This window comes from Strongylocentrotus purpuratus, unplaced genomic scaffold (genome assembly GCF_000002235.5).
Source record: "Strongylocentrotus purpuratus isolate Spur 01 unplaced genomic scaffold, Spur_5.0 spur5_scaffold_15, whole genome shotgun sequence".
Lineage (NCBI taxonomy): Eukaryota > Metazoa > Echinodermata > Echinoidea > Camarodonta > Strongylocentrotidae > Strongylocentrotus > Strongylocentrotus purpuratus.
This window is the reverse complement of record NW_022145600.1, coordinates 2,097,355-2,111,804: the sequence shown is the minus strand read 5'-3', so window position 1 is coordinate 2,111,804 and position 14,450 is coordinate 2,097,355. Positions and strand designations below refer to the sequence as shown.

The 14,450-nt window shown below is 38.7% G+C and overlaps 1 protein-coding gene across 1 annotated transcript; it reads right to left on the bottom strand.

The window, feature by feature from the left end:
- Nucleotides 1–1,394: 1,394 nt before the first annotated feature.
- LOC115923960 lies at nt 1,395–5,095 on the bottom strand. The gene is made up of 2 exons (XM_030985327.1): nt 4,053–5,095; nt 1,395–1,809 (listed from the first exon to the last, which is right to left on the bottom strand). The coding sequence occupies exons 1-2, from the start codon at nt 4,614–4,616 to the stop codon at nt 1,582–1,584; spliced, it is 792 nt and encodes a 263-aa protein (XP_030841187.1). The 5' UTR covers nt 4,617–5,095; the 3' UTR covers nt 1,395–1,581.
- Between the last annotated feature and the right edge of the window lie 9,355 nt (nt 5,096–14,450).

Here is a 14,450-nt window from a genome sequence, read left to right as displayed (position 1 = left end):
AAGTGTATTCAAGAGAAACATTTAAAGTGATACAGGCTCGTACACATATATATATATACTAAATATGTATATTGTTTCTTGGTTAGTAATCATATAATCAATATATATCTTGCTAAAACGTGAATGGAATTGTATTATGATCAGGCAAAATTATCTATTGGTTAATAATTGCCAAAGGAAGAAATCACAAAAATGATGTGCATTGTCTTAATTTGCTTAACAAATCATGATAAATGCATTTTTCTGTCACACGTGTAAAGTCATAATGAATATGCATGATATGCATAGATCTGTTGGTTTCTATTGGTCCTATTGGTTTCTATTGGTCTTATATTGTCCTATTGGTTTCTATTTGTCCAATTGGTTTCTATTTAAAATTGGTCCTATTGGTTTCAATTGGTTTCAATTGGACCAATTAAAGTCCAACTTCAGGCCAATTGGTCCAATTGAAACCAATTGGGGTCACATTAAAGTCTAAACGGGCCTAGGTCAATGGAGCCAATGGGTCCAATTTGATCCAATAGGGACAATCTGGACCAATTGAAACCATCTGAAGTCCTATTAAAGTCCCATTGAAACCTGTTAAAACATATTGAGACCAATTGAAACCAATTAAAAATTGGTTTCAATTGGATTTTCGTCTTAACCCTAATAAGGCCGGGCTATTTGAGGTCTTAGTACGACCGGGGAGGGGGGGGGGGGGGAGCATTATGGCCCCCTTAAGATCTCGGCCGTGAAAAGGCCGATCTCCGCGAAAATTTGCACGCATGTCAAGTGAAGTGTAAAGAATAATATGGAAAATTCAATTTTTTTTAAAAATCACTCATTTGCATATTTATGGTAATTTATGCAAATGCGGTCATAAAATCACATTTTTACCCATGAATAAAATATTATTCATATTTAAGCATTCTTTTTCACTACATATATTCATTTGACCATTTGAAATAATAATACGACAACAAAATTTGGAAGAGCCAGCTTATTCCTTATGTTAATTCTTGTTTTGATAATTTCTTATGTATTTCATTGTTTTTTAACTTGTGTATTTTATTGTTTTTGTTGTTTTATTTCCTTTCTTACTACAATTCAACTATTTTGACTCCCAAAACAACCACCTAAACTTTAAACAAGACCCAATAACCATCGTTTAATCTATTTTAAGGAAAAATGACATTTCCATAGGTTTTGTACACAAATCACAAAAATGAGCGATTTTCGGGCTGCAAAGACAAAAGGGCACGTGACCTTATAACTGTAGGTCCGATTAATTTTTTTTTAAAGATGCGCAAGACTCTAAAGAAAAAATTCAGCGAGTGGCGGGGCGCCATCCATATGCGTTCCCGAACAATCAGAAAAATCGTGGAGGGGGGGGGGCATAATGGCCCCCGGCCTTATTAGGGTTAAGTCATTATCATACTTGTTGCGATAATGGTAGTCTATCAAACTTCAGAGAAATTATGATTAAGTTATCATGATATCAATTATAATAGCATTAATACTAATATTGATGGGGATACTAATTATTAAGAAGAAGAAGAACAACAATATCATTTTACATCTAGCCTGTATACTCTGGGCCTATTCCTCAACAAAACTAGAACAGGACTCCACTTGTACTTCTTGTACAGCAATATCCCCTTGGTTCACAGCGCCGTCGTCCAGACGGATAGCGACAAGGAAGACGGATCTCCGGATGGTATGGCATAAGATATCCAGGCCCGGGGCTCCATTCATAGACAGTTTACCTTGAGATGACAACGACTCCGTGCACTCTTGACGAAGGACCCATTGCTTGAATCCAGGGAACTGTGAAGGAAAAAAGTAAACACATTACTATTAATTAAAGGATGCTAGGACACTATTAACTTCCAACTTTCCCAAATATGTAAAAGCAGTCGTTAAGTACAACACCGGCAAAAGATCAACAACGAAAAGTCCAACATTTCCAAGAAAACCTGCATCCCCGAAAAAATGTATAAGGAATACAATTAAGTTGACCGAAATTCGATTTTTTTTTTTTTAAATTAAAAAAAAGAAAGAAATTGTTTTTTTTTTTTTTTTTTTTTTTTGTTTGTTTGTTGTTGTTGTTGTTGTTTTTTTTGTTGTGGGGGTAAGAATAAGGAATGTCGCACACCCCTAAGGAAGTATCCATCGTGGGACAAATGATGATGGGTGGAGATGGCGATGGCATGAGAGGCAGGGGCGTCGCTGGACCTTTTTCAGTGGGGGGGGGGGTGTAGAGGCCAACGATTACCGACAAAACTAGCGACCACTTACCGACAAATTAAATGTCCTATATCTACAAATTTAACTCTATAAACCCGGGGCCGAAGGCTAAATTGTTTTTCCTATGGACTATCTATAGTACTTGCATATGCGCAAATGGTCATTTTCCTCGACGACATAAATATACGAATTATTTCGTCAATTTAGTCAGCATCATAGCTGATATATTTTAATGCAGGCGCGGAGCTAGGATCTTATTTTAGGGAGGGCGGTAGTGAGCAACCGAATCACTCTAAGAGCGCTCATTAGGGGGTGTGGGTGATAGGCCTCTAAATGATTAGGAAAAGAAGACGATTTAATGTACCTTTCCCGACTGTTAATCCTTGTCTAATTGAAGTCCCCCCCCCCCCCTCCCGCGCGAAGCGCGAAAGCTTTGACGTTTCATTAAATTATTATGAGACGAAGACGATTTGCTGTACCGTTCTCTACTGTTAATCCTTATCTGAGTTAAGCTTTCCCCTCCGCGCGAAGCGCGGAAATTTTGACGTTTCATTAAATTATTAGAGAAAGAATACGATTCGTTGTACCGTTCTCGACTCGTCTAAATGAAGTTTTTTCCCTTCGCGCGAAGCGCGGAATTTTTGGCGTTTCATCACAATATAGAGAAAGGAAGACGATTCGTCGAACCGTTTTCGACTCTTATTACTCCCTATTCATCTGAATTTAGTTTCCCCCTCTCGCGCGAAGCGCGGAAGCTTTGACGTTCCATTAAATTATTAGAGAAAGAAGACGATTCGTTTGTACCGTTTTCGACTCTTAATAAGCCCTATTTGGTGTACTGTTTTCGACTCTTAATCCTTATCTGAATTCAGTTGTCCCCCTCCGCGCAAAGCGCGGAAATTTTGACCCATTAAATTATTAGAGAAAGAAGACGATTCGTTGTACCGTTCTCGACTCGTCTAAATGAAGTTTTCCCCTTCCGCGCAAAGCGCGGATTTTTTGGGGGGCGCGTTTCATCACAATATAGAGAAAGAAAGACGATTCGTCGTACCTTTGTTGACTCTTAAACCTTGTTTGAATTTAGTTTCCCCTAAAATTTTAAACCTCTGATTGCTTTAGCTGATATTATAGGAAAGTGAAACTCCGAGTAGTTGTAGTCACTCTCGAAGTCGTCACAGCGGATAAGAAGTCACAGTTCGTAGGGAAAAAAACTTGTCGGCCGACCGACAATATACATCTCACCGACTTCAAACTTCTGCATTGATATAGTACACGAGGATCGAGCAAGAATACCGACACAGCTGACCCGACATAGCAACATATTTACCCGTGTCTTTCTTGCTCCCTCGACAAGACAACTCCACCCAACAACCCCCCTCTCTTTTACTCCCACTCCTCCTCTCTCAGGCTCTTACCTCTCCCCTCTCTTTCACCCCCGTTTCTTTTGTTTCCCTTTTACTTTTTTTTTCTCCACTTTTCTTTCTTTTCCTTTCTTTCCTCTCCTCCCTCTTTTTCATTTTTTTCTCTTTCTTTCTTCTCTTTTCTTTCCTTTCTTTTCCTTTCTTTCCTTTCTTTCCTTTCTTTCCTTTCTTCTCTTTCTTTCTTCTCTTTTCCCTTTTTTTTTTCTTTCCCTCTCTTTTTTTCCTCCCCCTTTTCTCTTTTTTCCCTCCCCCTGTTTCTCTTTTTTCCCCGACGGCAGCGCAATTTTACCGACAATATCCTGACAGGTGGAGGGGTGTCGCACCCCCACACCCCCGGCCCCTTTGGCGACGCCCCTGATGAGAGGATGGAAGAATAAGAAGGAGAATTATTTTTTAATTTACCTGAACAATCTGTAATGGTTTACCATCCGCGTTAAATGCTGTAATTAGAATCTTCTTGATGTTTCGGACAGGGCAGATGGGCACGTTTAATACAGCTGATCGTCGTACACGTGCGCTGTGAGATTCAGGTTCAGGTGTTGCGTTGGAAGGTTCAGGTTCACGTGTTGCGTTGGAAGGTTCAGGCAGGGTGGCGCTTTCAGGTTCCTCATGGAGTTCCATGGGTTCCCACAGAAGATTGTCATAGACCCCTTCGTAGTCGCTCTGATTCCCCCCGAAATCTTTGTACACCTCCAACACTCGCGCCATCTGGTCTTCGGTGAAATTAGTTATAATCGGTTGTTGGTTTTGGTACGTTTGTGTCCTGTTGGCTTGGAGAGCACCGATGAAACCACTATCCTTGGCTGCTGCAATCTCGGTAGACTGTGCTTCGCCTAAGACGATAGGTTCGCATGGTATGATGTTTGGTTTGCGGTAACATCCTCCATTTAGAGAGTGTGCCAGTCGACTTTGGGTGAGCACGATGGTTATGGCGAAAATCAAGAGCTTGCAAGGTCGTCCAAACATTATGGTACGTTGTAACCTCGTTGAGTCAAGATGAAAACTTTTAACGGAAAAGAAAAACGAAAAACAACATGTTCAATTCAATCATGTGATCATTTTATGAATTCGTCCTCACTATATGCAGTCTGTTAGATCGTTTGTGCCATCATTGTGTCGGAACATGACTTAAAAAAAAAAAATCAGATTCAGGAATGTACCATGAGGCCTCAATCAGAATTCTACTTAGCTTCTTCAATGATCCAGACCCCATCTGCTGTAGCTGTGACTGGGGGGTCAAAACCTTGATTTTTATAATCCTCATAACATGAAGTTATGGTAACAAAACAAGGCGCAACTGTTAATAAAAAGCCCGATATGTCCTTGGTGTGTGTGTGAACCACAAAGCATCCATCGCTCACAAGGATGTTCTTTTGTACATCCGATAGTCATTGTTTTACTGCAAAAAGTTGTGATTTTGATTCATGGGTTTTTGTTTTTAAGAAATCATGTTTTATAATGTGTTTTATGATATGGTGCAAGTCATGATATTATCACAGATGCCCTGGAGAGAAAAACATAGTGCTCAGAAGTAGCCTATGCTTTGTTTTAAAAATATTGGAAAAAGAAATGTAACAAAATGCTTACAAATTGAAATTCTAATAATTTCAAATGGAAGATTATGAGGCTATTTGAGCCTAATATTTGACCTTCAATTTTATGATACGTATTCATGATGAATTATTATATTTTTTTAAAAAGAAAATTAAATAAATTTTACATAATTTTTGTTATTTTACATACAATATCCCCTTCATGTCTTTTAATTGTTAGTATGCATAATATGGTTGGATTAATAGGATTATTCATTGAAACAGTGACAGAACAGAAAGAGAGAGAGAGAGAGAGAGAGAGAGAACAATAGAGAAAGGGAAAGAAATGAGAAAGAACTAGAACTGTATCAGAACGATATGTATGCATTGACGCCCGTGCTTTTACGTGAACCCAGGAGCACGATTTGGAGGTAATGCAAAAATACTAAACAATATTTTGTTATAGAATAGGCTTGCGGGTGCACCATGTGAGAGAGAGGGAGGATTGAGGAGTCCTGAAAAGGACTCTCGGTAATCTTTCTTGAGGGTTTGTAGTCCTGAAAAGGACTGTTTGGTATAGTCTTGAAAAGACTGTTGGTTATCTTTCTTAGCTTATAGTTCTAAGGAGATCTATAGCAATATAATATTTTGTTACTTGAAATGACTCAAAATTTAATCATAATCAAACGGACATCTGAAGTTATTATATGCTTACTATTTGTTTTATGTTGTTTAAAAATCGTAATATTCTCTAAAATTCCAAAATTTCTACTACTACTACTACCACTTCTACTAGGAAGAAGAAGATGAAGAAGAAAGGGAAAAACTAGAATAATTTCAGCGATATTAGTGATTATATTCTCAATGATTGAAGCATACACGTTACATACTCAGTGGTAAGAAGGACGTAAGCGAGAGGGAAGGAAGGCAATGACAAGAGAGAATAATGGCCCAGGTTCAAATTCAGTTTCTGTTGATTATTATACCCGGTACTGATGATCAATAATTATCTGCCACGTGATTGCATGCATACATGCGAGTGTGATGCTACATACTGTACCAGAGTGCCATCTTTTGTCATCAACTATTTTTCCAATAGCATTGCAGAGACGATGAAAAAAAGAAAGAATGATAATAATACATAGTTGCTAGTCATGAGAATATTCGATTCTTTATCTCTAGGTCGCTTGGACTAGGACAGCTAGAGACAGAAGAGAATTGAAATTGCATTAGGAGGGCTTTGTCCAACGTCTGGATGAACTATAGCCTGATAGATAGATAGATAGATAGATAGATAAGTAATCCGACAATAGAGTCAACCGAGCGGAATCAACTGTTAAATGAATTTATCAAGAGTCCTGAAATAAGAATTTGTGCATGGAATCGGGATAATGGCAGGGACACAGATAGGGCTTACAAGCCCTGCGTGCATAACGAATGGGATGTTGGTGAATGAAGAACACGACATGAAGCGTGTCGTGACCGTCCATACTAATAATAACCATCTCGGGAGTTAAATGGCGTCTAACCCCCCCCCCTCCCCCTCCCCCCCCCCCCCTTGGCAGATTTAAAAAATCCGGCTTCGAGAGGCCCTGCGTGTGGCCAACCATGCAGACTGCACTTGCAAAATTTCAAGGAAAAAAAAGGTCGGAAAAGGGGCAAGACTGAGTGGTCTGAAAAATGACGTCATAGCCGATACGTGTTATAATTGGGCGGAATTCGTATAGTGACCCTTGTTCAAATGCGATTTACTCCAAATGTACATGTATTGTTGGTCAAGAGTTGTGAAATTGTGAAATATGCATGCTCACTTATCTTGGAGCAATTATTTGTCGTAAAACTCAGTGCACTATACGCTGTTGATAAACTTGTCAGAGAGAAGGAGAGAAAGAAGGAAAAAGGATGGAGATATATGTGAATGAGAAATGGGAGGGCATGCAATTAAATGCAAAAGAGAAGAGGTGGAGGGACAGGGAATATATCAAGACGGGACGAAGGAAAAGGAAGAGGGGAAAGAGAGAGAGAGAGAGAGAGAGAGAGAGAGAGGGTTAATGACAGAAGGAATGGCAAATGAGGTGTGCTGAAATTATTATGAGATGGGCCTTTTCGAGGGCGCGGGCAAGAGAGGGTCTAGGAGGGGGTGTTCCCCTCTCAATGCAGGGAGAATTTTGGCATTTTTGTTACTGAAAATCAAGTTTTCCTTTTTTCCTATATGCATGGAACTACCGAACAGATACATTGCAGCTATGCAGACTGTGACTGACTGAAACTAGAATATGTAACAAATTGTTACATATTCTAGTATGTATTCTTAGGAATCTTTAATAGCCAAGAACATGTGCCATTCATTGTGTACAGGTATAATGAATTACATGCCAAAGCAATGTATTTTGGCATGTAATTCATTATACCTGTGCATAGTTAATGGCACATGTCCTTGGCTAAGATTCCTAAGAATATATATATATATATATATATATATATATATACTGTATATATATCATGCATGTAGTAAAATTTAACTACAAAGACAGCAATAAAGTATTCTATATTCAAAATTTACTTAAATGTTGTCTAAGTTAAACAACATGAACATCAATTTCACAAACTCGATAATAGTTTTTGTTATCATTACTACAAGTGTTAACAATGTTGTCATCAGTGAAATTATCTCTTCCCAATTCTTATATTTCAACTCATAGCCAAAATATCATATAATCCAACATACCATTCACTTAATTCTCTTCTCAGTTTTTCTTCCATTTACTATTTTTTCTTTCCTATCAACATTCTGTTATACAATATTTAATTGTCATAATAATATCTATAATGTTCTCTCAGTAACTGTGTTAACTTATTATGGGCGTTCCCAACTCAAACTATGCTTTTCGAGTTTTCGCCTCCTTCTGTTATCTGAATTATTTACTGTATACTCTATGTTCAAATCATTGTTACATATATAATTTATTTATATATATATATATATATATATATATTGTGTTTCAGATTGTACTGTTGAGAAGGAAATAAATGTTAATTAATACAAAATACAAACACCATTATTTTATCTTTTTTTACACATTTCTACAAGATATGGGAATAATGAAGCTAACAGTAAGTTGTTCAAATACACATTTTATGATGAACAGGAATATACCACAATAATATTGAATAATACAAGTTTCTTTCTTACCTTGAAAGGAAGACAGAATAAAGAATGGTGATGACTATGATGCTTGGTAAAACAAAATGAGGAGCCACTTCTAGTATCCCAACTGGTGTAGTTAGATTTACTTGTTAATTGGGTGAGGCCACTCTCGCAGGAGGGAGTACCTAATCAACTAACATGAGGGACTTTGGGGCTTGAAGTATTCATGTCATTCGTTCATATAAGTAAACGAGACACACACTACTTCTTTTTTGAAATTTTCGTTCTGACAATAATTAGCCAGTTCATAAAGTAGAGTTGCAATCGGTGCCAAAGAAGTTTTATTTATACGTTTTTGTGTGTGTTTAAATAAGATTTTGGGTGTAGGCTAAGTTTAGAAATTAAAGATGCTTGAATTCAAATGTTGTATAGCGCCCCCTTCTGGCCATCATACAAGTTAAGCCATTGTGATGTCATGGTTATTAACCCGTTGGCTACTGAATTCTCTAATTCCCATAGGCTTAACACATAGACCACCCGGTACCCGTAAGCAAAGGGTTAAGTTCAAATATACAAAATCTTTTGGTGTACTGCAGTCTGCAGAGCAATACATCTAGCATTGTACTAGTTGACTGTTTAGATGGGCATGGTCTGAAATACCTGATATTTAGTCTCAACCTTTAATTAGGCTCTGTGTGATAGCTACTGCAAAATTGTCTCAAAGCAGCAAATGAAGGATTCGATCAAGTAAATGTAAATTTGTTCCATCAAAAAGTTGTCTGATTTTGCAGATGTTATTGTTAGAACCACAGTTCTGGACTTCAATATGTCCTTGTGTATGTGTATTGGACAGATGCTGTGAACTTGGATTGCTTCTTCACCTGAGAATAAGATCATAATTTTAATTGTTGGTGAATACATTGGTATGATTATGAGAATTTTTTTTTTCCTTCATATTTCTATATATATATATATCTATATTATATATATACATATACATCAAGAAGCACAGAAGGGAACAACGAGAAGCTTGAATCTTTGTTTAATAGCCCTATTCTAATTGAAACACTGCATATTTATATCAATTACCAAAATACTTCTATGTCATAGCCTCCATTTCTTTCATTTGTTCCAAGTCAATCCTTTAGCCAGCAGGGAAAATAGCCCAGTATGTTTACTGTATACAAATAACGCACAGCCAAGCATTCATTAGTGGTGAATGCAGTGCATTTACATTAAACCTCGGTCACAAATGTCATAACGAACTGCTACGAACGCCGTACGAACGATTTACAGACAATGGAAATTCGGGAAGACAATGGAAAAACAGGGAGTTTCGTACGAAATCATCGTTCGTGAGAACCTTTGTGACCGTAGCATTACGCACAACACGGTCAAGTGCGTTATTTGTTTTATAAAATAGCGACAAATGAAAATCAAAACAAACGAAAGTCTAGATCTAACGTTAGAGTCTAGGAGAGTTATGTTGGTTCTAGAAAAGATAAGACCTTGCTACTTGCTAAACGCGCACGCTGCGCTTGTAATAAGCGTGCAATATCACTTTTGACAGCGCTTTTTTGGCACGATCGTGCATGAATTAAAAATAGGTGCATGTCATGTGACGCGTTTTGACCAATCACGATGCTTAAAATACTAGAGCTATTTTATAATATGTAATGATGATGTAACACAGGAACTGTTCCAGGGTTTCAAAATGATTCCCTATATTTAACTCGATAACCAACCTCTCCATCATTCAATTCAACATGAAAAATAGAAAATGCAGATTGTACATTAGTGTTTTAAGAGGCTCCTAGAAATCCAAAAGTTCTTTTTATTATGATACCGCAGATTTTGTGTGTTCCAAATTACCACTTTAAGTTTTATATGAGGGTTCAGGGGGGGGGGGGGGTGGTAGGAGCACATTTTTTTTTTTTGCTCCCGAATATTTGAAAATCGCGCCGGCCGCATATAAGCTCAGTGGGGGGGGGGGGGGGGTAGTGCGCTTTTTTTTCTTATTTCTTTGGCCCGCGGGGCATGTCCCTGTTTGCCAGTACATTTTTGGCGAATTTGGGACTGATTTCAACATTATTTTTGGCCGGGGGGGGGGGGCGGGGGCACGTGCCCCCAGTGCCCCCCTGGCTCCGCCACTGGTATATGTATCATACACCAAGCTAGCATGAAATGTATTCACCTTGAGTTAAAAGTCTGTCTTATTAAAGCATATTTGTAAATAAAATAACAGCTATATCGATTCAACAGGTAAAATAGTATAATGTACAAAATAGGTTTATACATCTATAGAATATACTGTATAAACCCAAATGACATTATAGATTTTTGTTTACCGTAAACATGTATTAGCATAATGGCTTAAAAGAGGTGAGCTAGTCAAGTTCCGCTTGACTGAAGTTGAAATGGTTGTGGGTTGGTCCTCTGGTGCTGCAAAGAAACACTCTACAACGGGACGTCATCGAATACAATGTTGCCTGGCAGTGAATCTACAGTGCGTCCCAGAAAAAACGAAACCGAGAATTATTGATGTTTTATCATAACTTAGTCACATTTATAATTACTAAATGACACGTATTTGGAAAGCTTAGATTTCCATAATTTTATGAAACGAATTCGTTTTCACTGGGTGCTTGCCATAGCAACATGCAGAATTAACAACAGACTTAACTCCGTTTCGTTGACAATCAGCTATGCATGAAGTCTTTCGTCTATGGCTGATTGTCAACGAAATGGAGTTAGTCTTTTGTCAACTCTGTTTGTTGCTACGGCAGGCACCCAATTCGTTTGATAAAATTATGGAAATGCAAGCACTACTTTAAACAAACAGAACTTTGTCATTCCTTGCTCATTTTTCCTGATTGAGGTGTCATATGAAAGGGCAGAAACTCAACTTTTTAAAAATGTGATTTTCTTTATGATATTCAGATACCGTAAGCCAATTTTAGGCCAAGAGCATTAGGTCAAAATAGGCTTAAACCTGGACATTTTTGGTAACAAGCTGATTTTTTCAGGATAGCTCCAGGAATATGTCTAGAATAACATACTAAAAGTCCTCGTATATCCTCCTTGAGCGTTTTCCGTAATCCAAGATGGCGTCCAAAATGGCCGCCATTTCCTGAATTTCTTATAGCTTTGCAACTAGATCACCCAAATACAAAATTTAAATGTCTAAATATATGTTTTTTAGCATAAGGAACTCATTAAAATACATGTTGATAAATTTTGAAACACACAAGTAGCTATAAACCACTTTAGCCCATCCCGAAATCCAAAATGGCGCCCAAAATTGCCGCCATTTCTTGTATTTCTTATAATTGTGCAACTAGATAACCCAAATAACAAATTTAAATGTCTAAATATATGTTTTCAGCATAAGGAACTCAACCAAATACTTATTAATACATCTTTTAACACACAAGTAGCAGTAAAACTACTTGAGCCCTTTCCAAAATCCAAAATGGCACCCCAAATGGCCACCATTTCCAATTTTGTCTCATTGTATTAAAGTAGATACGTTATGAATACAATCAAATGTCTATACTAGAAAAGCACAATTGTAATACATATCAGTACACATAAACCTTTCATTAAATAATTAAATACTTCTTATACATACAGTATACACACCCACCCACCACACACACACACACATGCACATATATGGCTGCTTCCATCAGACTGACAGTGTGCAACCGTGAAGAGTACTCAACGTGAGATGGAACTGAAAATGGAGACACATTTGTACCAATTAATGTCGCAAAGGCAAAAGTCACAAGGTTTCAAACAGGAAATGGACCTCAATAGCACATGCCATGTCATCTCTGCTAGTAGACCAGCATTTCTGTCGCCAATATTGTTGAAATAGCTGCGTATAAACACCGGAAGTGTGGCTCACGTGAACAGATAGACCTCTTGAGCTGAGCAACATGAGCTTTGTCCTTCATGGAGTGGTTTCATGAAAGTGGCCATGCAGAGTGACCAGTACGAGAATTGAAACTCTGCCCTTCATAAATTTAGACCCCTCCAATCCGAGTACCATCTACACGGCACTATACTTTGCACAGTCACAATGTGAAAAACATATCTTAAGAATATGTGCAGTAACATTTGACCAGCCCTCGTGCATCAAGGCAGCATAGATTGTAACTTCTTCTCAAGACCTAGGAAAAGAAATCGTCCGTTTTGGTGGATTTCACCTTCTCATGTCATATTTTGGAAGCATATAGTCCATGTCATGGGCGGAAGTATGCTTGCAGAGCTATGGGAGACAGTGTACGCCAAAGGGTCTGTCATACATATGCAATCTGGTCATGCATTTCCCCCTTCTCTTCGTGCTCACATTCTTACTTCAGCTGCCCTCATTGGCGTGTTGAGGGGTAAACCTGGCGTCTTAGACAGCATAGATAAGGACAACTTTACGAATCTGTATGGTGCACTCCTCAACCAGGACAAGAAGGTGACTGCTGTACCTGAGAAGGAGTGTGTCAAACAGTTAAAGTCAGATCATTTCACAACTCATTGACCAGGCAGCAGGACACAGTAGGAGAGGGAAACTTTGGTTGCAGTATATCCGACATGTATGTGTCTCTTCTGCAATGTTTGATTCCAGCTGAATGGACAGGGGACTGGAAGCTCCATCTCAGCTGTGTGAGGGAAATGATACAACATTTCCATGCTGCAGGACATCTTCCCGAGTTCAAATCTGCCAGGTTGTTTTTACAACAGATGGAAGCTCTAGAGCAAACCATGCCAGGAAATGAATATACACAATTCGCAGAAAAGGGATACATTCTGGGGTGGAAACTTCTCTGATCAGACCATTGAAAGGTTCCTGATGCGGCAGCTGAAAACATCTAGAGAAATGACTCGTGGATGTGGAATCACAGACAGTACATTGGCTAAGTGGGTTCATGCACTTCCTCACTGTGTTCCTACCTGTGATGAACTGAAACAGTTCACCAGAGTACACACTGGTACATCAGAGCAGCATAAAGACATACAGCAAAGTACCAGGTCAAGAGACAATAAAGAAAGATGTATCTTTGTTGGATGGCTGCAGGCACATCACCATTTGCTGGATACAAAACTAATTGCCTGGTCTCCTTGTCAACTGGCATCATCGCTGGCTCATCTGTTAATTGTGATTAACCTGTACAAATAGGCCTAGTAGCGGCATCCGAAACGAATGCATGGTAGGCAGTTTACAGATATATCAAGCTACGTACATCGTAAGGACAAGGTGAAGACCATTGGTGCCAAGAGTAAGAGAGTGAAAATCAGGGGACAAAGCACAAAAGTCAACTCAACGCTACTGTTCAACAGAATCACATGTGTCCTGAATAACAACACTGAGATGGAATCGTTCTTTGCTTATGAACTTATTCCCAGACACTTTCCGTTTCAACGGTGGGGTGATGCGGAAGCCAACAAAGAGTTCTCTGGGTCTCCTGCTGAAATCGTTCTCCAAGCAATCCAACCTGCCAGAAATGGTCTCTTTGTTTAAGATGGTGGTCGCCTACTCATTTGACGGTGGTGTTCGATGGATATGGAAGTGCAACTTCGACAAAGGTAGCTGAGCAGAGACGAATAGCCAAAAGATGTACCTCTTTATTTGATGATAATATATTATATGCCAACAACAACAATAAGATGAGACTTATACAAACTCTACGTGACAAAGTACGTATCAAGCAGGCAGAAGCGGATGCCACTACCCTGATTGTATCTACAGCACAAGCAATAGCAGAGTCAGAACAGGTGCCCGTTGTTGCTGTTGGTAAGGACACAGCCTTACTGGTCATGCTAGTTGCTCTGGCCACCACTTCCACAGATATGCACATGTTATGCCGCAGTAATCCTGTCACGGTCTTCAACATTCATGAAATTCAGCATGCCATAGGGGACACTAGAAATTGCCTGATGTTTTTTTTATTCTGTGACAGGGTGTGATACGTTCTCTGCAATCTACCGTCAGGGCAGTCGTAAAACTTTCAATATGGTCCACAAAAAACTTGACTATGACTTGCTTGATTCATTCGCAGTAGAAGCACCCATGACGAGGTAAAAAAAGAGCCGGGGAAAGCCTTTATGGGGCCAGCAGTTTTG